At 39.1% G+C, this 27,415-nt stretch overlaps 3 protein-coding genes and 1 non-coding gene across 5 annotated transcripts; 2 read left to right on the top strand and 2 right to left on the bottom strand.

Annotated features, from left to right (window-relative positions):
- Positions 1-8,789: 8,789 nt before the first annotated feature.
- TRNAD-GUC lies at positions 8,790-8,861 on the bottom strand. Its single transcript has one exon. It is a non-coding gene; the product is annotated as a tRNA-Asp (tRNA).
- A 4,106-nt stretch (positions 8,862-12,967) lies between these two features.
- Positions 12,968-16,293, top strand: LOC121792477 (O-glucosyltransferase rumi homolog). 2 transcript variants are annotated; one of them, XM_042190437.1, is made up of 6 exons: positions 12,968-13,274; positions 14,199-14,719; positions 14,989-15,181; positions 15,270-15,334; positions 15,437-15,647; positions 15,711-16,293. In XM_042190437.1, the coding sequence occupies exons 1-6, from the start codon at positions 13,107-13,109 to the stop codon at positions 16,080-16,082; spliced, it is 1,530 nt and encodes a 509-aa protein (XP_042046371.1). In that variant the 5' UTR covers positions 12,968-13,106; the 3' UTR covers positions 16,083-16,293. The 2 variants fall into 2 exon arrangements, with proteins under 2 accessions (XP_042046371.1, XP_042046370.1); XM_042190436.1 differs by having other exon boundaries at positions 12,968-13,283.
- An 8-nt stretch (positions 16,294-16,301) lies between these two features.
- Positions 16,302-17,453, bottom strand: LOC121792540 (actin-depolymerizing factor 1-like). The gene is made up of 3 exons (XM_042190524.1): positions 17,382-17,453; positions 16,795-17,060; positions 16,302-16,705 (listed from the first exon to the last, which is right to left on the bottom strand). Exons 1-3 carry the CDS (start codon positions 17,382-17,384, stop codon positions 16,555-16,557), a joined length of 420 nt encoding a protein of 139 aa, XP_042046458.1. The 5' UTR covers positions 17,385-17,453; the 3' UTR covers positions 16,302-16,554.
- A 5,465-nt stretch (positions 17,454-22,918) lies between these two features.
- LOC121792454 (FT-interacting protein 7-like) lies at positions 22,919-27,262 on the top strand. Its single transcript, XM_042190406.1, has 2 exons — positions 22,919-23,182; positions 23,958-27,262. Exon 2 carries the CDS (start codon positions 24,014-24,016, stop codon positions 27,041-27,043), a length of 3,030 nt encoding a protein of 1,009 aa, XP_042046340.1. The 5' UTR covers positions 22,919-23,182; positions 23,958-24,013; the 3' UTR covers positions 27,044-27,262.
- Positions 27,263-27,415: the final 153 nt, after the last annotated feature.

Raw genomic sequence — 27,415 nt, 5'->3', positions numbered from 1 at the left:
GTATATGGTCAACTAATAATAATATTAACGACAACAATTACAAAATAGCATGCCAATAAAAATGCAACTATGTAAAATATAGATTATGCATATCGATACTTATAAAATTTAAAATCGGCATCCGATTCTGCATACTGTCATCTAATTAAATAACAAAATGTTATTTTCAATTCGTCCAGATTGCAACACCTACTAATACCGTTGATAACAAAATGTTATTTTCAATTCGTCCATATATATAGAACATATCCCCCCTGGGTGAAGTTGGTCTTCGACATAATGTTAGTACTTTGTTTCATAATTTTGGAGTTGCATGCTATTAAATTGTTAACTCAACCAAAAAACAATATAGTGAATAATAAGGGTATATATGTTGTAATAAACAACATACTTTAACTGTATTATCTAATTTTCACATGATTTTTGAAATGCTTATATTTAATGTTCTCATTTAATTTCGTAATTACAACTTGCATATTTTTCTAGTAAAGTTTGTCAAACATGCATGCACCACAACATTATGTCAACTAACAGGCCAATGGCAAAACTTGCTGCAGCTGAAAATCATTAAATGCTGTAATTGTTATTGCAATGTTTGAAAAAGTTGCTACCTCTTACTTTTATTAAACGCAAAGGAAAGAGGGGAATAAGAGGAATTGTAAACATAACACAATCTATACATGAGTTAATTAATTTCACTTTTACTATTGCATCTCAATGTGCCATATAATTCATTGTTTTATTTTACAATAAAAAAATGGGGCAATATTATTTATGATATTGATGCTTTAAATATGAATAGAAGCAGAAGAAGGGAGATGGAGTATTATTTTTTTGTTGAATGTGAGATGTGATTAATAATGGAATCCCATGACTGTAGCTTTCTACTCAAGTGCTTGACATGATATTTTAGATTTTGATGAATTAATTCCATTGCAAAAAAGTCCAATTTCCCATCACTAGACCACGTATTTTAGATTTGAAGACGTCGACGGCAATCATTAATGCTTAGGGCGTGTTTGATTGCCCGGAGATGGCAAGATGAGATAGGGTAGTCATATCGGGTTTTGTAAGATATGGCTGATAGTTCATAAGATAGCTTATCACATTCTGGCGTTTGGTTGCCCTGCGATAATGTATAAGATAGCTTATACTGTTTTTGTTTTGCTATATGGAAACTATTGATAAGGAGCCCGATTGTCATCTTTGCCCTCAATACAATTTCATATTTCCAACTTGGTCCTCCAAGCCCTAATTCATCCCTACCAAAATCAGAAGAGGCCACCTAAATTATATTAGCGCGCCATTCAATTCCATTTCACTCCCGAAGCGGAAAAGCTAGTTGCTGTAAAACAAGGCCAGCTCGACGAACTCCATTCACAAACGTGCATGCGCCGCCGTCGGGTATGTAGCTATTTACAACACCATTGTGATAAGCCATGTTATTCGATGTTTGTTGTCGGTGATTGCTTTGTGTTTGTGGATTGATTTGCTGATAGATTCAACATAAATCTCCTATACCTCGGACCCAAAACTCAACTAAAACGGAATCATCATTTTTTAGGTTTATTGCTCTCACAATTACAATTTCCTTTTTGAGGTTTATTGCTCTATGTTCTGCGCTACATAACTAGTCCGTTTAGGAATCATCCTTTTTACATGATTAGCCTATTGTACTGTAATTGCCTGGGTTGATAGGGTTTCTAATGAATTATCAATGTCAAGTTCATGTACAGCTTGATTGATATGGCCTCACAACACATCGAAGGTAGCGACGACGATGGAAGCCCAGAGGGTAATAGTCTGTTAGGTTTTCATAGTTGCTATTCTATTGGAAATCAGATTTATATCCGGCATTCAGTTATATTGTGTGTTTTCCGATGTTAGGTAGCAAGGATTTGGCCCCAAACAGTAACGCGAAATCTGACAGGTCGAGACGCATTTGGTCGGCTCGTGAGGAAGATATCCTAATGGCAACTTTAAAGGAGTTGGCAGCTAACGGATGGAAGTCCGACAATGGGTTTCGCAATGGTTACCTTGTTCGGGCGCTGGAGGTGATAAAGAGTGAATTTTCAAAGACCGATATACTGCCACACCCGCATATCTACTCAAAAATAACTACTTGGAAGAGGAACTACGGATCACTTAAGATGATGCTTAACTACAGCGACATTGGCTTCAATTCGGATGGTACCTACCGAATTGAATATGATGACGAGCAATGAGCGCTATTTTGTAAGGTATGTATTATGTTATTCGAAACCATGTTGCAAACTGAATTCACTGAAATCAATAGCCTGGTGGTTATTATGAGCTGGTTTGAAGCTCACAAAACATGACAAATTACTCAAATTAAACGGTTCTCATTTATACATCCCAATAAGAAATCACAGCCTCCAACCAATTTAACTATACAACAAACTCTATCAGAAAGTGAAATATAAAAAAATGAAGTCTCGGCATTCTGGAGTATAATGTCATACAGCTTGAATAAGGTGAAAATAAGTCCTGAATAATAAAAAAATACAAAAAAAGTAGCTTGAATTAACACAACAGAACCAACACTGAAAAGAATAATGTGTCCATATTAATAAATATCACAAAGCTTAACATAGGCACTCAAACTTGGCCATTATTTCTGGCGCCCCACATTTCCCTTGCAAGATCATCCCTTTTTTGGGTCCATAATGCCGATGGTTCCACGCTACTGATATTATCACCATATAACAAAGGATCGTTGGCAGTTTCATCATCAATATCAGCCTCATTAACCAGCTCAGCCTCGACGGGATCAACTACCATTTGACTTCGTATATAATTGTGTAGAAGAAAGCATGCGATTATGAGCCCAGTTTGAACATCTATCGGATAAAAGCTTGCTGACCTGAGGATTCCCCATCGCATCTTCAGCACTGCGAATGATATTTCGATGACATTCCTCGCCTTGGAGTGTCTAAGGTTGAAGAGCTCTTCCGGTGTTTGGGGTGCTTGCCTTCCGACCCCCCATTCCTTAAGATGGTAGCGGACACCTTTCTACGGTGTCAAGAAACCTTCAGCATTTGGGTATGCACTATCACAGAGATAGTAGCATCCTGAAAAATGCAACACATGTAGATGCAGTAAGTAAAGGGGTGTAACAAGTTGGAACTATGATGAATTTATTATAAAAGTGTGTAAACAACACCTTTGGGTACTTTCAGACCTAAGGGTCTGCTGATAGCATCCCTTAAAATCCTTGAATCGGCTGCCGAGCCTTCCCAGCCAGGAATGAGGTAAGTGAATCTGAGCTGGGGGTCACACACGGCTAGTGTATTGGTGGTGATGTCACCTTTTCGATTACGGTACCGGGGAACGTCACCAATTGGGACACGAACATTGATGTAAGTACCATCTAAAGCACCTAAGCAACCCTGCAAGCACAATACAAACCACATTCATCAGCCGGATATCCAAGATTTATGTAAGCATTTCAATGTTAATGTACCTTGAACCATTTCCATCTACGATCAGTGCAAGCCTCATCTATTGGGATGGGCTTCACCAAAAAAAGGTTGTGCAGCGTGAGAACTCCACGGAGTACAGTGTGTATATATTTGGAGACGGTTTGAGATGATCGCATGAAATTGTGACCAACTATGCGGGATTTTTTGTGATGAGCTAGCACACACAGGAACATAGCCACTTGTTCTTCAAAAGTCACTTGTTTCTGGTCTATTAGGCCTACCCGGTCACGGAGAATACGGCAAAGACGCCCAAAGGTATTCCTATCCATTCTTAAATTATCCACACAAGCTCTATCTGTCACACACACAAGTCTATCTAGATGACGCACATGATCCGGGATAGAATCTAGAACCACGGACTGACCTAGCCGATCCCACCGTTTACGCTTGCGATTTTGCGGGAAAATTAATGTGATCATCAAAGGATGAGAAGCATGCTAATTTGGTGGTTCCATATAATCTCTTCTATCAGAATCAGCACGGTGGTCAGGTCAGTCTGTGGACATGCAAACAATTGCACAACTGAATGATTGGGAGGGAAACAAAATCTTGTCCAAATGATAAAATACAAAAAGAGACTTCAACTAGAAACCAACAACGAAGGTGCTGTTCACCACTAGTATTACAGGTCAAGTAAATTGAAAATGAATATAAAGAAAACAATACAATGACTTCAAAGAAAGCCCCAAGATTGATGCAGCGAAAACTAGTACAATGTAAAGGGGAGAATAAATTGTGTAGCGCTCAAAGTTCAGCCCAACATAAATTGGAGAATAAACACAACATATTCCAAACGAACCCAATACACAGCAACTTAAATCGCTAAATGCAATTGTGCAATGCTTATGTTGAATTTAAACATTCAAATTGATTGACATTTGGTCCCAGTAAAAAATTTCATACCTTTCGGGAATCCTCTGTGTTACCTATTGAAAACCGACGCCGATCGCAGATGCCCAAATTTATATTGCCCAGATATGAAGCCGTTGCGACAATTCAATATATTAAATACCATCAACCCAAACAAACAATTGAGAGCAAAATTATGCAATTCATCGAAGAATTAATCGAAATAAAGTGCTTACATCTGAAAACTGAAGGCGAATGAAGGCGTAGGTGACCAATAGAAATAAAATTGTCGGCTTACAAGTTCCTCATTTGAGCCGAAGCAGATTTAGCCCCAAGTTGATTTAGAAATAAAGGGTCTTTTTGGCAATCACACAACTCTCATACAAATTTTCACAATCGGGATCCATGGCATACAACAGTATCGGAGGTGAAAACCTAAACAGCTATATACACAGAAACGTGCGTGGTATCTTAATTACAACCGGGTTGGTGGTTGTATACCGGGTATTTGGGTAAGCCTATCAGGGCAATCAAAGACTATGCACGCCCTAGATAAGAGGGCTTATCTAAACCCTATAAGGGCAATCAAACGAGCCCTTATGAGAGTCAGATTTCCTTAACTTTTTTAAGTCATGATATAATGAAAAAATATACTTGTAAGTACTCGTATATTTTACGGTAGTTGTATTTAATATATAAAGCAGATATGTATACTAACAAAAAAGAAAAACATGTTAGTTGGCATTGATCAATATAAATGTGCTTATAGTTAACGGTAAAATAAAATAGGTGGGAGTGGAGAAGACATATATTGCTTCTATAATTATAAAATAACATGTTGGAAAATTTTATTTCGAATTACATTTAGCAGTTATAGTTATGCACAATACACTTATTTATTTCTTTTATAAGTGAAAGTAGAGGATCCGATGCTTTCGAAAATACTCAAAATTCTTTCGGAAAAGAAATTAATTATATGCTGCTGGCAGCATGCAATTCTTGGTCGTATTGAATTAGTAATTGTGGGTCGGGGCCCTCTTAATTTTATTTCTATCCATTACACTATTCTTTTCACAATTATTTTATTTCTTCTGGTTAATTTTTTAATTCTAGATGATTGGGTGGGACCCATCTAATGATTCTGAACCACAATTTGATCTTTTTCTCTGGTTATACTAACTCACTTTGCCAAAATTAAAAGCCGAGAGGAATTTCAGTATTTACTGTTAATCAGTGAAAAAAAAGTACTACTACTACTGCAAACAAAATGTTGTTATCAATATTGATGCCGATACACCAGTTAAAACAAATTTCAGTTTATACAAACACAATTGTTTTTCCTTTATAAAAATATCAAATGGCCTCTAATTTATGTTAATAGTGGGTGAATCTCTTAATTTATATTTTTATGTATCTAATTGATGGGGTTAGTAATTAGCCAGGCTGTTTATCTTACTTTTGAGATGGGGGCCTTAATTCCTAATCAATGACTACTAGTCTTAGAATAAATTCATTTCCCACCTAATTATCATATTATGAAAACCCTACTATTGTTGGGAATATTATCACACACACATATCTCACTGTCTTCTTAATCAAATTGATACCTTCACAAGGCCTTCAACATTCCTAAACATGGAAGCTAAACCAAAAGTACATCATAAATTATTTTGTCCACACCACAGTTTTATTTGTTGAACCGACAACAAACACATCATTTCACATGTAGTGAATTGCACACTAATAGTATAACATGCGTGATGATATCATCGGTTATAAACTTTCATCCATAGTTGATTAGGAATTATGTTTTTATATAAATATAACTATAATACTATATATACTTCTAACAAAATTAGTATAATTATTTTTATTCGCGAAGAAAACTCGCAGCCTGGTAAGAATTTAATTATGATATGAAAATTTTATAAACACTACATTGGAAGAAAAAAAATAGTTTAGTCAGATATGCATGTGGGCTATCCATGTCTTGAAATGGCCTTTTTCGAAGTTAGGTCTAAGAGCACCCACGATCGTGCTCTTGCCAATGAGCACGGTTGTGGGCCCGGCGCCACTATTTCTGCCTGCTCTTAGGCAAGAGCACAACACCCACAGTTGTGCTCTTCCGCAAGGACGAGCACAAGGGTCCATCATTCTATTATTCAATTTAAATAAAAACATTTCCATAATATTAAAATTCATTAAAAACCGAAATAATATTACAAATTACAAATAAAATAAAATAAAAAAGACATAATTAAAATCATAAAAAATAAAAATTACATAATTAAAATCCTAAAAATTAAAAATTACATAATTAAAATACTAAAAATTAAAAATTACATAATTAAAGCTAAAAATATCCATGTGGAAGACTATTCCTCATGCGGCACTACCCCCATTTGTTTTTGGAGGCCCAATATCATGGCCTCGTGCGATCGAAGTTGCGAGGGGGTCATAGTTGACCTATCGGCCATATTGAGTTGGGCCAAAATCGCCAACAACGAGTTGGTGGGGGTGGAGGTGGCGCATAGGGCACGGGAACGAGAGCGGGTTAGGGAGCATCGCTGGATGGAGTCGCGGCGCGACGGCGGTTGGCTGCCGCCTTCTTCCTTCTTGCGGTAAGCGTTAGGAACCGCTCGGGCCGGCGTCGGGGCTACCCAAGTTAGCTCCGGCGAGTTGGCTAACCACGTCTTCGGAGCCGACGTCAGATAGGGATACCGACCTTGACCGTTTGGAGGAGCTGCTAGAGGAGGATGTTACGCCACCAAAAGTGATCGTCGGATTGGTTCGTGCCAACCTCCGGATCTTCGGAGATTGACAAGAACGCCTTGAACAATTGCTCCATCTCCGCCGGAGTGTACAGTGTGCGGACACCGCGAGTAGGAGGAGTTGGAGTTTGGGAGGGGGCGGTCGACCTCGCTCTAGGTTCGGGTGTCCACCTGTATAGCCCTTCGGGGGCATCTTGGTCGTTGATCGGGTAAGGCCGGTAGCCACCTGGAACGCCCGAACTTTGGGTTCGAGGAGGGGCCGAATATTCCGTTTCCGGACTAGGAAACGGTTGTGAACCGAACCAATCGGGGTTCCAACCGTGGGAGCCCGGAGGGTGATCGCCTTGGCCGGACATTGTTATGTTGTATGAGTGGAAGAAAGATTGAGAATGGAGATGAGAGAATGTAGATGAGAATGGAAATGAGAGAATGTAGATGAGAATTGTGTAGTGTGGTGTGAATTTTTTGGTGTGAAAGTGAGGGTATTTATAAATGAAAATGTGTTTTTTGGGGGAAAAAAATTAAAAAAAATTTAAAAGTGGGTAGAAAACGGTAGAAAATGGATATCTTTTTTTGGAAAGTGGGAAAATATTTTTTAATCGGTTTTTTAAATTAAAAAAACTGATTTTTTTTAAAAAATTCAAATGCAATGGCTATGTCGTTGCTCAATTACGTCCGGCCACGTCACCTGCTCGCTGGCACGGACGTGCTCGATGCATCGAGCAGCGCCGTGCCAGCGAACCAATCGGGGTTCCAACCGTGGGGGCCCGGAGGGTAATCATACGCAATTGTATAATGCACCAATGCCACACACTTTTATTAATTTAATTTCTCTTACAACTTGCCCAATCACGCCAATAATTAGACACCAGCCTTATCATTCAAGATTCTGTATAAACAAGTTCTATTCATGATCTAAATATTTCTATTATATAATCAATTTAATGTTTACGAATCACAACATTAATATCCATATACAATATAAATTAATAAAGGGCAATTTGTCTTTAAAATACAAATTTTGTCAATGTGACTATAATCATCCTAAAGTTCTAAAATATGAGAATTGAGTGAACTTGGGTTATAGGTTCAAAAAACAAATAATTCACCTAGTATCTATGGTTCAGTTAGAAAAGTATTTGGGCTTAATTTGGTCTAATTAACATAACTGGATCGATTTTAAGCCCATTTAAAGTCCACCGGTTAAAAAAACATTCAAAACGACGCCGTATGAAGTTTATATTCCCGCTCAGAAACTCGAGCGCCACCGGCGATGATGTCATCGCCGGAGAACACAGCTGAGAAGCCACGGGCAGAGAAGGTTTCAGAAGCAGTGACGTCGGTCTACAATTCTCTCCCCAAGAAAGGGAAGCCTCAAGGCCGCGAAGTCACTGTTTTAGCCGCTTTTCTCCTTTCCAGCCCTTCGCAAGGTTAGTAAATTCAGATTTTCCAGAGTAAATTGGTGATTTTTTTATTTAATTTTGTGATAATGACTCTGGATATTGCCCGTTAGTTATTGCTGTAAGTGGCTGGTGTTTCTCTTTTGTATGTGTCGTGTGTGAAGAATTGCGAGTGGTGTCATTGGGCACGGGTACGAAGTGTCTGGGGAGATCGCGGTGGAAAATAATAGTAAGAAAAAAGAAAATTAAGAAAAAGTAAAAGAAATCGCCGTTGCCGGGGATCGAACCCGGGTCACCCGCGTGACAGGCGGGAATACTTACCACTATACTACAACGACTTGATGCTTGTTTGTTTTCCTGTTATTGTAAAAAGTAAACATTCAATAATATTTATAAATAATAGTAATTCCAGCTTTAACAATTTAGTTGTACTAGTACTTAGAACTGTAAACTAGATAGCATTCCAATCTCGAAAAATTCATCCTTTGCATAATTGCATGGTTCAAATATTTAGTTGCGAGAAGATTAGTATGTGATAGACTTGTAAAATGTGTTATGTATAATTTAGGATATAACCAGACAATAGCTCTAGAAAAATATCGTATCGACAAAAAAGTATTAAAAAGAACAAAAGAGAACTTGTCGACCGTAATATAACTCAAAAAGAAATTAAAAGAAGAAAGAATTGCATAAAAAATTGAAATTGTAAATAATTAAGATTCAAATAACTGATCAAAATCATAGAAATCGTGACCAAAGAAGCTATTGTAGATATAATCTTAAAGCATAAAAGATTGCATCATATATTAGTAGAAGTACTTACTAGTCGACTAGGATGAACTAATTTTAAGCCTAAATGATAGTCTTTCAAGTAGAGCATCCTTGTTAGGTAGGATTTCCTTAACAAAGCTGTCACTACAATACTCACTCGCCCATCTCCACAAATTGGGAATACTTTCCTCTGTCATGATCATGATTTGGACTCCCTTCAACTCCGAAATGATCGGTAGCCAATATCCAATGAAATTAGCAGCAATATCCACAAATCCAATATTGTCACCACCCAAAAAAATTCTTACCTTTGATTTCATCTTCAAGAAACTTGAGGGCTTGCTCTTCTCCCGTGCTCCAACAAGCTTTCCGCATCGGCGGGATGCACTATATGTTGGGTTACAAACATTAGTTTGATATTGTCAGTTTTGGGTCAAGCCCGCACGGATTTATTTTTGGGTCACTCCCAAAAGCCTCAAACTAATTGGGGTTGGACAGGATTATATACACCTTCCAACTTCCCTCACTCATCCGATGTGGGATAGGTTTGTAACCCAACAAAGTTGACGATCCTAACAAGTGGTATCAGAGCTCAGGTGGCTATGGGTTGTGCCTGGATGAGCCCCGATTAGGGTCGGGCCCTGAAGGACTCGGGTAAGAGTCAGGCCCAAGATGACCCAGGGGCCAGGGCTGGAACGACCCATGTTCGTGTCAACTGTGTTACCGATGTGGTCTCGGTTTGAGGGGAGGTTTGTTGGGTTACAAACTTATCCCACATCGGATGAGTGAGGGAAGTTGGAAGGTGTATATAATTCTTGTCCAACCCCAATTAGTTTGAGGCCTTTTGGGAGTGACCCAAAAACAAATCCGTGCTGGCTTGACCCAAAGCGGACAATATCAAACTAATGTTGCAGTTGACGATCCTAACAAACCTCATCCTGGATGAGCCCCGGTTAGGGTCGGACCCTGAAGGACTCGGGTTAGAGTCGGGCCCCGGATGACCCAGGGGCCAGGGCTGGAACGACCCATAGTCGGGCCCCGGATGACCCAGGGGCCAGGGCTGGAACGACCCATGTTCGTGTCAACTGCGTTCCCGATGTGGTCTCGGTTTGAGGGGAGGTTTGTAGGGTTACAAACTTATCCCACATCGAATGAGTGAGGGAAGTTGGAAGGTGTATATAATTCCTGTCCAACCCCAATTAGTTTGAGGCTGCCTTTGTCACTTTCAAGTATTGGAATTCTCATTTGATTTGCTACTTCCTCTGCTGTTTTTGTTTTCCAGATTAAATAGGGCAACAAACCACGTAGTCAATATTCTTGAATCTTAATGAATTTGGAGCCATGTGAATCTCATATAAGGGTAGGTCACTTAAACTCCTTCCACCAAGGATACCACTCTCTGTGCGGCATAAACTTTTAAACAACCTACCCCCATATTTAAATGCTAACGGATATTTCTAAGTGAATTCTGCATTGCTTGTCCACACTTAACCGCTTCTTTCTAAGTAAAGCTGTCATTACTACTTATCATTTGTTCTTAGGAGGCGATTGTTGGAGCTTTTTATATCACTCAAGCAAGATCACCCTTCACAGTGCCGCACCAGGGATCTCACTTATCGAGAATTCAAGGTACAAAAATGTGCTGTCCTTTCTCAGCATGTCTTTATAAAGTTCATATACTAGACAACCAAGTGCATCATGTTATATTGAGTAGTTTATGTGCAACTTTGGGTGTAATTTCCAAGCAGATCTACTAAAATACTCTCTCCGTCCCGCAATAGGAGTCCTATTTAGTTATGACATGAATTTTAAGATATGTAAAGAAAAGTGGGTTGAATAAGTTAGTGGAATATATCCAAGCCCCCTAGCTCAAGTGGTTGAGGAGGGAGGCAAGGATACCGCGCCATCCTAGAGGTCACGAGTTCGATCCCTGGGAGGGGCAACTTGGGGATTAATTTCCCCTGGGGAGTTCTTGAGTCCTGGCCTGGATCCAGGCGCTGGGGGAGATAGGTTAACTTGGTACCCTTGATTGGGTTGATACAGTTAACTGGTCTGGACCCGTACTTGGGACCCAGGCACTGGGGGAGATAGGTTAACTTGGTACCCTTGATTGGGATGATACAGTTAACTGGTCTGGACCCGTGCTTAGGGAAAGGTTGGCTGACTCGTTCCTTCCCATCCCGACAACGAAGTGCAGCTCGGTGGTAAGACGCTTCACATCCGACCGTTAGGCCGGGGGTCCGAGTCACTTCGGGGGTAGATGGGGAACCATCGTCGATTATCCTTTAAAAAAAAAGTTAGTGAAATATGGGTCCCACTTATATGTATTAGTTTTATACCCCCTCCGTCCGAAGGAAGATGACCTCGTCCTTGGGTGGCACGGAGTTTTATACAATTTTATTTGTGTGTTTAAGTGGAGAGAGTAAAGTAAGAGAGAGGGAATAAAGTAGAGATAAAAGTGTTTCCATTTATAATAATGGATCATCTTGGATGGGACAAAACCAAAAAGGAAAGTGAGTCATCTTTAGTGGGACGGAGGGAGTAATAAAATGTGAGTGGAATAAGTTGGTGAAATGTGGGGCCTACTTACCTAGTAAAAGTGAAATATGACTCTTATTGTGGGACGGACCGAAATGGTAAAATAGAACTCTTATAGTTGGAGTTTTTGCTGAGAAATTATGGCTCTTTCACTGCTTTGGATTTGAGCATACTCCATATTCCTACTAACGTATGTGTCCTTTACCTTACAAGTAGTTGTTTGTTTACACATGAAAGACTGATTCAACTAAACTTCCATTTCTCTGATAATTTACATACATGCATGCATCATATATATGTATATTCAAACTTACATCGTACTGCTCATCTTTTCTTCTTTTTTTTTTTGTAATTTATATCTGGTCAGCAGTTCATTGATGGAAAATCGGTGAGGAAATGGCCATCATGTGTTGGTGTCACGTTTTCAGGTGATTCATTCTTGTTGCTTATATTCTACAGCATGAGTTTGCATATATTTTAGATGAAGTAGATGTAGTCAATCCCAGTAATTGTGGGTTTAGTCACATGTATAATTCGTAGTATCACACTTTTCACTTGCTTCACGAGAAATTCCCTAGTTCTAAATTTTACTTTTCTCAATTTGTAAAGCTGTAAAACTCCTATATTGAATTGATCTTAAATTTTGTAATGTCTGCTTGTAATATAAAACAGGAGTTGACTTGTAAGATCATTTTTGAGTTTGACATATTTATAACAATAGTTTTTTTGTTGATGATTATGTAGTAAATTAAAGATTTTATAATTATTATAAGAAAACCTTCATGTTTATATGTAGTTATTAGGTGATATCTACATTTGTTGAGGGTGATGGAGCAGTACGTGTTTAATAGGAAAAATATCTAGTAATTATAATACCCAAGGTCATATACAACTATTATTATTATTATCTTCATTCTAATGGTAGATTCACTAACCCCATTTTTCCTTCCTCGGCCTATGTATAAGGCATGATATAAGGAGGGTCATTTGATGAATACTGTCATCCAATAGGAGATCAACGTGAATAGCCCTCTAAAGAGAACATACATTACTTTCTCATTACTATTAATATTCAATAGTAATCTGATCAATTTTCAACCGGTAGATTATTCTTCAAAGAATTATTCATATTCTTACCTATGTTTCACAACTCTAGATAGTACAATCAACTCTCTCAATCTCTCTCTCTCTCTATTAAAGAATCTTGATTGATGAGTTTTGATTACATGTATAAGCAGTGATAATAAGGTGTGTTGGCAGAAGTGAGGGAAAACATGAAAGGACATGAGGAGAAGTTGATGGATGTATGCTGGCTGAGGCCTTGTTTCAAGAAACATTCTCTGAAGTCGCCCTCATATAACAAGCCAGTTTGTTCATCATATACACTTCTCCTCTTCGTCTTCTTCCTCCTCGTTCTTGCTGGGCTCATCTTCACCGGCCAGGTAGACCCCGTAAGTGTCCTACATCAATCTTTAATCAAACATCCATATCTTGTTTGATAGTACTATTCGATATTATTACTGTTAGCTGGTTTTCCCCATGAAGTGGAATAAACTTTTCTTTCATAGTCTTATGTAATCATACAAGATCTTTCAAAATGAATTTATTACCATGGGGTTATAGTGGACTCGTTGTGCACGATCAAATTCTTCGTATACTAAATTTTACTATTAGGCAGAGAGAATTACTGGACAATATCGCTTTTGCAAAAGGGATTTGCCATGTTCAATTTTTACTATAAAAAATATTAGTGGGATAAATGAAATTGCTGGCTTCGTTATTGAATTAGTGGTAATTTGACTATAAAAAAGTTAGTGGGATATATAGATGAAATTGCTTGTTCTCATAATAAAATTTTGATAAGTTGTTGATTAATGTAGATATAGAACACAAATCTACTGGGACATCATACTCATATGCCCTCTATTAAACAATTACTAATTCGGAGATGAAGATGTTAAAATGCAGTACTCCTAGTATTTTCTTGAGTATTAATTCGAGTATCTTGTACGTATGCACCGAGAATAACATGACATTAGTCAACCTTAAACCAATACTTAGTAGCTACTCCTCATAACAACCAGCCTCATGAATTGAATTTAACTAATTACGCTTAATTAGATTTCATAATAACGTGTCCTAGATTTTCCTCGGTTTCAATTGCGTAATATCCACAAAATATAGGAGTATAATTTAAAACTTTGCGCAAAAAAACATAGGAGTATTTTTTAATGTTTTTCTATAACATAACTATAAAAATTGAAAATTCATGTCTTATAAGTTGCACTTTAAGTGCGCACTTTATTAAAAAAAATTACTTCTATTGAGAAATGTTGTTATTGATTTGAGTAAATTTAATCTTGAAGGGTAAGTATGTAAAATACTCTTACCAACGGACAACTATAGCAAAAGGCGAAAATACCCTCGACTGCGGCGCGTGGAATCACACCAAGTCCTGCCCGATAAACCGCCCGGTCAGGCGCGAACCGTCTGCAAATCCGGCGCCGACCTGCCCGGAATATTTCCGATGGATCCACGAGGACCTGCGCCACTGGAGACGGACCGGAGTGACGAAAGAGATGGTGGAGAAAGCGCGGGCGACGGCGCATTTCCGCCTCATCATCCTGGACGGGAAGGTGTACGTCGAGAATTTCCGGCCGTCAATCCAGACTCGAGCTCTGTTCACGGTTTGGGGGATCGCGCAGCTGATCCGGACCTACCCGGGGAGATTGCCCGATCTCGAGCTGATGTTCGACTGCGACGACCGCCCCGTCGTCCAGGCTAGCCGCTTCCGGCTGCCCGATTCCGCCCCGCCGCCCGTGTTCCGCTACTGTTCTGATTGGCGCAGCTTGGATATCGTCTTCCCCGACTGGTCGTTTTGGGGCTGGTAATGTTGTTTTTTTTTAACTCAAAGCCCTTTTTCCAAGCTTATTGTTTGTTGGTGTATTCCTGGAAAAATATGCGCTAAAATTAGGAATTATAACAAAATTAGGGCTCTTGAATCTGTTCTAATCAAATATGATTTCTTGTCTAGCTCATTTGTAATCATAAATAGCATGTATTGATAAAATGAAACCGAAAACGCTTGATAAATTGGATTGATGCGTTTGATCAATTGATGATGAAGGGGAAAATTAAGAATGGTTGGTGGTGTAGGGCTGAGACGAATATAAAGCCATGGAGAAGTGTGTTGAAGGACATAAAAGAAGGAAACAAGAAGATAAAATGGGAGGATAGAGAGCCCTATGCTTATTGGAAGGGAAACCCCAATGTTTGCAAATGGAGGGCTGACCTTATGAAGTGCAATGCTACTCCTCAAACTGACTGGAACACTCGTCTTTATGTTCAGGCATGCAATCTTCTCTACACCCAATCATCATCCCTCAACCTCAACCTCAACTACTACTATTCTTATTTTTGATTTGCTTGCATTTCAGGACTGGATTGCAGAGTCCCAACAAGGATACAAGCAATCCAATCTTGGAAACCAATGCACCCACAGGTGATAATTTGCTTCTTGCTTTTCTTATTCTGCAATCACCTTATTCAAGAATTAACCAACCTCAAAAGAAAAAAGTTGTTCATTCCAGCATTTGAAATTTAGGTACAAGATTTACATAGAAGGATGGGCGTGGTCCGTGAGCGAGAAGTACATATTTGCCTGCGACTCCCCTGTCTTGCTGATGACTCTGCGTTGGTATGATTTCTTCACAAGAGGTATGGTTCCTCAGCACCACTATTGGCCAGTCAGGGACAGTGACAAATGCAGGTCTCTCAAGTTTGCAGTCGATTGGGGAAACAACCACAAGGAAAAGGTAAACTGTTTCCTTCTTGCAAAAAAACACCTCTAAAGTGTCCTAAACGAGTCCAAATTCTAGGCAAAGTCCATTGGTGAAGCTGGGAGTCGCTTCATCCACGAGGATCTGAAAATGGAGTACATCTACGACTACATGTTCCATCTTCTTAACGAGTATGGGAAGCTGATGAAGTACATGCCCTCTGTTCCTGCTGGCGCAGTGGAGCTGTGCCCTGAGTCAGTGGCCTGCTCTGCTCGAGGGATCTGGAGAGAGTTCATGGAGGAATCCTTGGAGAAGGGGCCTAGTGAGTCGGATCCGTGCACGATGCAACCTCCCTACCAGCCTCAAGAAATCCAAGTCTTCGTTGATGGGAAGATCAAGATGACTAAACAGGTGGAGGCGTGGGAGAATCAGTACTGGGACGAACTAAACAAGAAGCAGCCGCGGTTATAAGCACTCTTTTATGTTTGCTTCTTTTGTAAAATTCTTACATGCTTGTTTAATGTGGAAGCTGCTGCCTTTTTTTTATTGTTTTTTCTTCACTTTTAAAGTTAGTGTTGCATAAGAGCATAGTTTTTGAGGGTTTGTAAATGAGGGTGTCATGATACAGAAGCTATGGTGTGATTCATGACATTGATGTCAATAAAATGATTCTTGAAAAGCATTGTTTATATCAGATAAAAATAAGATTGCCACAGAGAAGATGCAGCTAATGCATCATAACACTCGTGTAAAAAAACACAACGAACATAACCAAAAATGACAAAAAAATAAACAGATGGTTTTATCCTTCTAGAAGTACTAGTTCCAAAATACTAAATAAAATGAAGCCCAGTTGGGATGTAGTCGAAAGAGCCGCCACGAAACTATAAGAAGTTGAACGTTTTATATGAGAGTGAGACGTGGTGGATGGTGCAACGTGTGTTCAAAGAGCCCTGGCCTTGAGGATATCCCAGCTCATCTCGCTAGGATCGGTTGCTTGCAACTCAACCTGAATCCCATCCAACTCTCTCTTGAACCTGTCTTTGGAGCTTGCATACAACATCTTAGTCCTCACCTTTGCAACATCAGGTGACCTAAAATATTTGAAAGAAAGAAAGAGAAAAAAATTCATTTTTGGGAAACAAAGAAAGCAGTGAAAAGGAAAAATAAAAGAATTTTTGACCATGCAAAGAAGAAGATCTTGCTCTTGTGGCAGTTTTCATCTGTGGTGAAGTCATAGTCGAAGACAGCATAGCGACAGTCGTCATCAGGCAAGCACTTGCAGAAATCCTCGTAGCTCTCGCCCTGGCCCCCGATCTTGTCTACCACCACTTTGTCGAGGGCATCATCCAGCTTGAAGATCACATATCTGTGGTTTCTTCTGGCTTTTAGCTCCAAGAATGTCAGTTTGCATTCGTCGTGCACAGCAATTCCGGAGGCTGAGTTGGCCTGTAATGAAGATTGAGGAAATGCAGGAAACAAAACAATCTTGTGACAGTTTCATCTCTTACTTATAATGTTCAAAATATTGAAATATTTTCCATGCCTCACTTTTGCACATTTTTTTGGTGGATTAATCAAATGATCTATTTGTCTTGGAAACATATCACTAAATGTCATAAAAACAGAACTGAAAAATGTGATAAGGAAAAAACAAGCAGATATCATGATATTTCATCTCAAGAATCAAGATTTATGGATGCAAACAGAATAGAAATGGAAGATGAAGGATAAACAGAATCATGAATGAGTTGCAACAAAGAAACATACCATGTTGTGTCTGTGTGTAATGAGAGAAGGGGAGTTGGAATGAAGATGGAAGTGATAAAATATGGGAATAGATAATGCAAACTGATCCTTGTTTTTTGGTTAAAGAAGTTGACGAAATATTCAGAGGATGGGGAGATTTTTTAGCTGTGTTTTTAGGAAAACTAAAGGTGCATATCTCTCATCTTACCTATTTTTTAGGATCATCATTTTTCACATCCAACAGTTTTATTTAATCTTTTAATTATTTTTAACAGCCTCAAAATTCTGACTCATTAGTAGGGCTGACAATTTTTTAACAGTGAATTGTGGTATGTTTTATAAAGGTGCTAATTATTAGTACTCCGTATTAATTTAATTGTATTAAACAGGTGTTAAAAGATTCATGGCCAGACTAGAGAAGAGCTAAAGCCCAACCTATGAAGCCCAAGACTAATTTTATCGAAATATTGTTCTAATTCCCATACACAAAATAAACATAGTAATAGTAATACACAAAATAAACATAGTAATAGTAATAGGGACATTAGTGTGCATTTAATGGTTCTATCTAGTGTTTGATTTGTTAGTTAAATTTTTTGTATGGTCCGTTTAGTGGGCAATGGCTCTTTGAATTAAGGCTGAAAATGGTTGTTTTACTATCATAAAAAGTTCAGTGATAATAATATGTGCAAGCCACTATTTCAATCTTAGATTACCTGAAATTACTAATATAGCTCGCAGTCTTGGAAATATAGAAATGTGGCTTTAAATAACAAACCAAACATTTGTTATTAAGGAGTATATACCATTAATTCAAACACCACAAATAGAAATGGAAAACCAAGAAAAGCATTACTACAAAATAGTTGTGTTCTTATCTAAAAAAAGAGAAACTCCAATTCAAATACACTAGTATGCATGTTTTGGTCAAGCGGTTGATTGTTGATGCCCATACCAAAGGGCAAAGGTTAAAAGGTTCGAATTTACTGTGGCTTGATATTTAAATTTATGCTTATTTGCCTAAAAAAATTTTGGAATAGTAATATTGTAACACCCCGACTTTTTGTTTATTCTCCAAAGGACGTCGTTACGCATCTGGAAAAAAATTTCGCCTTTATTTATTTATCGAGAGAAGTATTTCACTTTTTGAGCCAAACAATTATTCTTTCCTAGCCCAATTTAAAGCACAATTGTTATGAGTCTAAAATACATTTTATTTCTTTCTTTTGAGCCCAATTTTGTAGAAGCCCAATCAAGATTTTAAAAGCATGAGATTTTCTTCCACTGAAATCTGATACAAGCAAATCTGCCAATGATCTGCATAGCTGAAAAATAGGAACAAATCTCCTTATCAACCCCCAAAATACAAGCTCTAGTATTTATATACACAACTATCACCCACTTTCTTCCTTCAAAAAAAATTCGTGAGCCGAAGAAAACACAAATTAGAAGGAAAACAAAGCAGCCTGCAGAAAACAGAATTGGTTAGAGAAGAAACCAATCAAGATCCAATGAACAATCGATGAATGTTTGAAATAGAGAGAGAGAGGCACGACAGCAGCGGTGGGCCGACGACGGAGGGAGCGATGATGAGTTGTAATAACGAGAGGGAGGAGGTACGGCGAATCGAGGAGAGGCGGACAGGCATCGTGTTGGCGAGGCTGTTGACCGGAGAGCAGCAAGGGATCAATAGCGGTGTAGAGGTGATGGGCAACGGCTGTTCGGTGGTGTCGGCAGATCGAGAGCAGCAGCGGCATGGTAGGCTGTCCCGGTGGAGCAGCAACGCCCGATCAGCGGCTGCAGCGGGGAGGCAACGATCCAACAGCGGTAGAGGCGGCGGTGAGTGGTGATTGACGAGCAGGCCCGGTGCTAAGTCACCGTGACCAAGCCGAGAAGGAGGAGGTTGATGGAGGTTCGATTCAGATTCTCTATTTTTGCGGCGGACCGAGAGAAGCAACGGCGAGCGGACTGCGCAACCCACGACGGCGGTGGAGAAAGCATGACGACACTGTGCAATTGAAACGGAAAAGATGGAGAGTTCACGGTCGCGACGATGGCTGCACGGCGGACAGCGGCTGTCTCGATCTGGAGCAGCGACGGCTGGACTTCGGCAGCGACGGCGAGAAGGGGGCGGCGGTAATTGCTCCGAAAGCTCCGTTGATTTGAGAAAGAGGAGCGAGGCTGAATTGAGAGAGAAGAGATGAGGAAAGTGAATTTGGGAAAGAATGGGGTTGACGAATTAGAGAGAGAGATAGAGATTAGTTTCTCTGAATTTGGGAATCCTCAACTGGGAAGAAATTGAGGAGAGAGAGATCGGTGTTGAGTTTTGGAGAAGAAAGCATTTGGGAGTTTTAGCTCCTTTTATTTATTTTGGGCCATATTGCTTTGGGCCTAGGAAAAAAATTTTTAAGTTTGGGCCACCTCCTTTAAATTAATTTTTGGCCCAAGAATAACATAAAGGAGGATGGAATCAGAGGAAGGCGGACAAAAATGAAGTCGAAGTAAGAAATTCAAATTCAGAAAATTAAACGAACGAGGTGGGCTTTCTTTTTAAATAAGGGCAATGCCCTAAGTATATTTTTATGTGAAAATGATATGAATATTTGTCATGCCGTGTTTTGTTTTATTCTATGGAACCTATCTGATGTGGCTTTTGCCATCAATGGATAATCGAATTCGGGTCTGTCTAGGGAGTGAGTCCCTATTCAGGCTAGTGTACACCTATGGAGATCGTGAGCCGTCTTTCGGGTCGGCCGGTCTAGTGACTTGGGATATGGCCACGTTCCTTGTCATCAATGGATCAGATATGGTAGATAGCTATGGGAAAATGGTTGATCAACCGAATTTTACGATGGAAATTATTTTAGTGTATTGGGTGATTTCTAAAGTTAAAACCCCAAGGTCACTCAATGGTGGCATGATAAATACTTTTTATAAAATGTTTTCGGCATGAGTCCACTGAGTGCATCAAGTACTCAGCCCTGCATTTCTTTTTAAAAATGTGCAGGTTGAGCGTGATAGGCGCGGTGGGTGTTGAGCAAGACCGTTGAAGAAATCTAAGTGTTTTGAATGTGTCATGTCTTCACACGTGGCATACTCTACTCTCGAAATGCTTCCGCTAAATATTGTTTCTTTTGAGTTGTTGATTGTTGAGATACTCTGATTTTATTCGAGCAATTCCCATTTGTTTCGGGCTATGGTTGAGTTGTGTTGATTTCCCCTTTCTTCCCCGCTTCTTTAACCCTCCCCTAGTCGCGATCAACCGTGTTTTCTATCCTTAGAAAATGCGGGCGTGACAAATATGTACTCATTTATGGGTTAAAGGAAAAAAACTAACTTGTATTTATGGAGTAATTATTTATAGGATTTGTAGTGAAGCATGTAACTTCGACTTGCTTTACATTATAAAATGATAAAGTGTTGTCGATTAGCCTACTAAATAAATTATCATTCGTGCCTGCCTCACAATAGACAAAAATATTTTGACGCATCAATTGCATACTTTTAAAGACACAAATACAAGTGAATTACCAGTACAAGTTTATAGTAATAAATGGCCAAGGCTACGACCTTCGTCACGTCTCGTCATTATTTGAAGCAATCAAGCTTTTTTGGCACTTGATATATAAAATGAGTATATTTTCTTCACGGGTATGAGTAATTTTAACAATTAATTAACACTAATATAGTTATAGAGTGAGAGTGTGATGATTGTCATTTGAAATATACTACATTTCTGAAATGTAAGTGTTCCCATCGATTATTGTAAGACTATGAACACACAAGTCCCATTTACTCATTTAGATATATTGTTGCATGCTTTAATTATATTTGTCAATTTGTCACTGTCAATTCTTTATGCTAAATAGCAATATGTTTGTCTCTCTCAAAATATGTGTAAAAAGCTATAATTAATCCGACGGTCACTATATTTTTCAGGTTTATTTGTGGCCCTTTGATCTACATTCCTCCTTTTTTAGGGCAAGAATGTGGATACTTGTTTTATGATGTGTGTCTTTATCTGTGAAAAATGTGAGGTAAAGCAGAAATGATATTGACTGATCAACGAATATGCTTTGCCACTCTATGGAATATCAATTACTACATGTCAACCAATATTATTTGCTTGCTTCACCTTTAATTAAAACAATAATCAATGAATTCATGAATTCATTGATTAATTAAGTCCAGTAGATTTTTGCATTGTCCTACATTCATATACCGTCGTGGTGAAAACTGAAAACCAGCTAGCCAACGTAATTATTATAATCTTATATAGAAATTTAGATTATCCATATTTCTAAACTAATTTCACCTAAGTTAATCAAAACCCTTGCTATCGCACGTGCCACTAATTAACCTGGATTTATTTGATTTTGTCCAAAACTAATTAAATCGAAATCTGTTGTCCAGATATTGTGAAATTCATTAGAAAATGAAATTTCGGTACAGGTTGGCCATTTTTTAATAAATTGCCTAAACTATAGAAACGCGTCAATACGAGAAATCAATAACACCTTAAATAATACTCCTAAATGTATGTTATTTTATTGAGGTGAGTTGAAACTGCTTTTTTGTTAGGTTGGGTGTGAAGACGACACCAAAGTTAATCTACTCCATTCATACATACCCATTACTAATATTATATACTCCACGTACAATTACAACTCAATATTTTTTTTAATTAAACATAGTCGTCGTCGTCTGGTAAAAAGTCTATTTGCAGAAGCTTAATATAATATTTTGATAATCAGGTAATATATAATCCAAAATTGCAGACCACTTTTCAGCCTGAAATGATTCATAAATGTAAGGCAAAGCGTTTCACGCATTAGGTCGGTTGTTATTAACTAGATTTCTTTGCAAAAGAATAATACACCAAATTTGACCAAAAACGTTTAAAATTATTTCAATAATTAATATGCTTTTCTTTCTCTTTTTGCAGCAAATAAACACATTCCAAATTTTTAGATAGTATAGGAAATTGTTGAATCTTGACAAAAAAAGCATATGACGATATTGTATTGTGATTGTAAATTTCAGGTGTAAACATTTTGCTACAAATTCAAGTTATCAGCTACAAAGAAGTGTCCAAAATCAAAGCTCGGTCAAAATTTATATTTTTGTTTTTTTAGAGTTACATGTGTGTGTGTATATCAAAATATGCTTTTTATTAGACAATTAAATTAAAATGCAATGTGTACTTTCAAGAACCTTGGGCTATATTTCAACAAACATATGAGTTCAAGTATGTCATACAAAGAAGACACCAAATAATAACAACATAATAAAATATTTTAAAAAAGCATATATTAAACAAATAGACTAACACGTACTGTATTTTTTTATGCGAACAGAATAAAAAATATAAACATCGAATTGTAAAAGAGGTCGACGCGTATGCTGAATGGATGATCACTGTTTTAATGTTGTTATAAAATAATTACTCTGTGGGTTGAGAAAACAAATATTAATTCCATTGCTTATGTGGTCGTGTTGAATGCAAAAGCAACAACATACAACACACGTATCTCCAAAACAGTACAATAAACGTCCAAGACTTTTCCACTATGCTAATAATCTTCTTCCTTGAATTTTCCTCACTACCTTTTTTATGCAAAAGGATAGGACCCCTGCTTCTCCATTATTGCTACTGTTACACTTCCTTACTCTTTCTTCACCACCATAAATTCTCTCTCTCTCACGTTCTCTTCTTTCTTCTTCACCCTTTTTGTTGCTGATTGGATCTTGTAATTGAAGCTCACTATCCTCTTTTTCAAACTCTGAAATTTTCACCTGTCTGTGGAAGGAGTAGATAACAGGTACTATCATTTTTGTTTCCCCGATCCTTTTCCTTTTTCGGTTTATTCTTTTTCTGAGCTCTATTGTTAATTTTGTTTATATATTTGGTGGGTTTTCTACTTTTACTGTAAAGACTCCTCCTTTCCTTCTGTTGGTGTGGGGTTTTGATTTTGAAGGTGTGATTTTTTTTATATGGTTGTTTTTTCAAGAATCTTGCGCATCTGGGCTTCTTGTTGATGAGTTTCTTTGTTTTGATAATCAGTCATGATATAAATAGAATTATCGTAAAAGTAGGAAGTTTTATGCATATAATTGGAATATACTAACAAAAAGTGGAGCTCTTTCTGAACAAAAATTAGGAATCTGGGAGGGATATTCACCCCTTTATTCTAGCCTCGTAGCTGACATGGTTCAGATTTTAGATGCCTATTGTTCTTTAACTTCTCTTTGTGGAAAGATGAAATGTGTGATTAAATTCAATGTTTCTTGGTTTCTGGTAAATGAATCTATAATTTGATTTTGACATATCTTATCGTTTGGGTCTAGAGATAGTGAGTGAGTAAAATAAGAACGATTTTTTCACCCCTTTTAAAGACTTATCTGGAGCTTCATTAGCGCTTACGTTTTACAGATTTTAGTGTCATAACTTTGAATTTATCTTACTTCTACTTTCATGTTGCAAAGCAATAGTTTTAGCTCTCTCTGGCACTGAAAAAAGATATACTTCTCCGAAATACTGGGGTTATTTTTTTATTCTTCATCACCACTTGACGTTGCTCTCCTTTTCATGAGCAGGTTGATAATTCACCCGAGAACAAGACATTGCTTCTTTGTGGTGTAAGTTGTAATCCATGAGCAATCTCAAGCTAGGTGTGGAGGTTGTAAGAGCCCACAACCTTTTGCCCAAAGACGGGCAGGGCTCGTCCAGTCCATTTGTGGAGCTGCTTTTTGATGGTCAGAAATTCCACACCACGGTAAAAGAAAAGGACCTTGACCCATTCTGGAACGAGACATTCTATTTCAATGTGACGAATCCTGATAACCTGCACAATCTCATCCTCGAGGCTCATGTCTACAATATCAACAAAACCACCAACTCAAAAGCTTCCCTTGGGAAGGTTAGATTAACCAGTCAGTCGTTTGTTCCCCATGCTGATGCCGTTGTGTTTAACTATCCATTGGAAAAGGGGAATTTATTAACCCGTGCCAGAGGGGAGCTTGGCCTGAAAGTTTTTAAGACGAGCGATCCCTCTATCAGAGCTTCAGTGCCTCTTCCTGAGACAACTTCTTCGTCTTCACGCTCTAGCGTGCACCCAAGCAGCCATGCCAGTCATCTGCCTTCTCAGAAAGGGGAAGAGGTTGTCTCTGGCACATCGGCTAAAGGCAAAAGGGGGTCAATACGCACGTTTTTCCATCTTCCTAACTCAAGTAGCCAGCCGCAACAGCCTCCTCCTACCGGCTCCCAGCAACCAAATGTACACGGAGTTAATGAGATGAGGTCTCACCCTCAGGAACCACAAGCATTTGGCATGTTTGCGAATTCCTCCTCACATCCTGCTGATTTTGCTCTTAAAGAAACAAGCCCTTTTCTTGGAGGGGGGCAGGTCATTGGGGGACGAGTTAGACGTTCGGAGAAGCCATCTGGTATCTATGATCTTGTCGAGCCAATGCAGTTCCTATTTGTTAGAGTTGTTCGAGCTCATGACCTTCCTTCCAAGGATGTTACTGGGGGTCTTGACCCATATATAGAAGTGAAGCTTGGTAACTATAAAGGAGTCACGAAGCACTTTGAAAAAACACAAAGTCCAGAATGGAACACTGTGTTCACATTTTCAAAGGACAGAATACAGTCGTCAGTTCTGGAAGTTGCTGTTAAAGATAAGGATACACTGAAAGATGAGGTCGTGGGAACTGTTCGATTTGATCTCCGTGAGATCCCCACACGAGTTCCACCTGACAGTCCGTTGGCTCCAGAATGGTATCGACTTGAGGACAAGAAAGGTGGGAAAAAGAAAGGTGAATTGATGCTAGCTGTCTGGATGGGCACACAAGCTGACGAGGCTTTCTCTGAAGCTTGGCACGCAGATGCAGCTAGTCTTGTTGATAGCTCGGTTTCCTCCACTCATATTCGCTCAAAAGTCTACCACTCACCGAGGTTATGGTATGTGCGGTGTAATGTGATCGAGGCACAGGACTTGGTCATGGGTGAGAAAAATCGTATTGCAAATGTGCATGTTAAGGCTCAGATTGGCAACCAAATTCTGAAGACGAGACCTGTCCAATCACATAGTATGAATGCTTTGTGGAATGAAGATTTGATGTTTGTTGCTGCTGAACCTTTTGATGACCATCTGATACTTTCAGTCGAAGATCGTGTGGGTCCAAGCAAGGATGAGGTTCTTGGTAAGGTTTATATACCATTGACAGCAGTTGAACGACGTGCTGATGACCGAATGGTTCACTCTCGATGGTTTAACCTACAAAAATCAAGTTCAGCTGATAGTGAGGAGCCAAAGAAAGACAGGTTTTCTAGTAGAATCCATCTGCGTGTCTGCCTTGACGGGGGCTACCACGTGCTAGATGAATCCACGCATTATAGCAGTGATCTCCGACCATCAGCTAAGCTGCTATGGAAGCAACCCATTGGCTTGCTCGAGCTAGGCATTTTGAGTGCTGATGCTATTACCCCCATGAAGACTACAAATGGCCGGGGCACTTCTGATACTTTCTGTGTGGCAAAGTATGGCCAGAAGTGGGTCAGAACAAGGACGATCACAGACAGCTTAAATCCAAAGTATAATGAGCAGTATACTTGGGAAGTTTCTGATCCAGCAACAGTTCTTACAGTTGGTGTTTTTGATAATGGTCATATTGGTGAGAATGGCTCAAATGGGCAGAGAGATCTGAAGATAGGTAAAGTTAGGATACGAGTGTCAACTCTTGAAACAGGCCGGGTTTATACTCATTCGTACCCATTGCTGGTTCTTCATCCTTCTGGTGTCAAGAAAATGGGAGAGTTGCATTTGGCTATTCGGTTCACATGTTCATCAATGTCCGACATGATGGCCTTGTATTCCAAACCGCTCTTGCCCAAAATGCACTACAAGATGCCATTGACAATGGTGCAGCTCGACATGCTGCGCCATCAAGCTGTCAATATAGTGGCAGCACGTTTAAGTCGTGCAGAGCCCCCTCTTAGACGAGAAGTGGTCGAGTACATGAATGATTCTGACTCACATCTCTGGAGCATGAGGCGTAGCAAGGCTAATTTTTTCAGGCTAATGTCAGTTTTTAATGGATTGCTTGCTGTTGGTAAATGGTTCAAGGAAGTCTCCCTGTGGAAGAACCCGATCACAACCGGACTAGTCCATGTCCTCTTCATCATGCTCATCTGTTTCCCGGAACTGATCCTGCCCACACTATTCCTCTACATGTTCCTCATCGGGCTTTGGAACTACCGCTTCAGGCCAAAGTACCCGCCTCACATGAACATACGCCTGTCCTGTGCCGACACTGTGCACACTGACGAGCTTGATGAGGAATTCGACACATTCCCTACCTCACGGAACCCAGATCTCGTCAGGATGAGGTATGATCGGCTACGAACCATTGCTGGGAGGATTCAGACAGTGGTAGGCGACATAGCATCCCAAGGGGAGAGGATCCAGGCACTGCTGAGCTGGAGAGACCCACGCGCAACTGTCCTGTTCATGGTCTTCTGCGTCGTGGCTGCCACCGTGCTATATACTGTGCCTTTCCAGTTGTTGGTGATCATGACTGGACTATACTTCATGAGGCATCCAAGATTCAGGCACAAGTTGCCGCCGGCACCACTCAACTTCTTCCGCCGTCTCCCTGCCAGGACTGATAGCATGCTGTAAGTCATCACGTCGGGCTTACTGACTGTTTTGCTAAGCCATCAGCTTCCAGTATGTATTCCTCAAATTCATTTAGTTTAGCTGTCTTTTTTATGGATTTCTGGAGTGTAATGTACAAAAGTGTGAGTACAGCTTCTTCATTGCTGTAGCAAGCCACTTTTTGTTTTGGTGACAGAAACTTCATTTCATGTATAACAGATATTCCTGTTTCTCGTTCTTCAATTATGGATATGTATGGTCACATCTCTTGTTTCTATACTTGTAGTAGAAAGTAAAAAAGAAAAAGAAAGTTTGTGGTTGGTATATGTATCATAGATATTAAAGTATAATATGAGGGAAAAAACACCTTAAGTTTTGAAAATCAGAAAGCCATGT

This window comes from Salvia splendens, chromosome 2 (assembly GCF_004379255.2).
Source record: "Salvia splendens isolate huo1 chromosome 2, SspV2, whole genome shotgun sequence".
Lineage (NCBI taxonomy): Eukaryota > Viridiplantae > Streptophyta > Magnoliopsida > Lamiales > Lamiaceae > Salvia > Salvia splendens.
The sequence above is the reverse complement of the archived record's forward strand: the minus strand, read 5'-3'. Positions and strand labels throughout refer to the sequence as shown.

Coding starts and splice junctions, on each gene's coding strand:
- LOC121792477 (XM_042190436.1), top strand. CDS start 13,107: ATGAAAGGACATGAGGAGAAGTTGATGGATGTATGCTGGCTGAGGCCT. Junction 13,284..14,198: donor TCACCGGCCAGGTAGACCCC/GTAAGTGTCCTA, acceptor TTAATCTTGAAG/GGTAAGTATGTAAAATACTC. Junction 15,335..15,436: donor GGAAACCAATGCACCCACAG/GTGATAATTTGC, acceptor TTTGAAATTTAG/GTACAAGATTTACATAGAAG.
- LOC121792540 (XM_042190524.1), bottom strand. Junction 16,706..16,794: donor AAGATCTTCTTCTTTGCATG/GTCAAAAATTCT, acceptor CAAATATTTTAG/GTCACCTGATGTTGCAAAGG.
- LOC121792454 (XM_042190406.1), top strand. CDS start 24,014: ATGAGCAATCTCAAGCTAGGTGTGGAGGTTGTAAGAGCCCACAACCTT.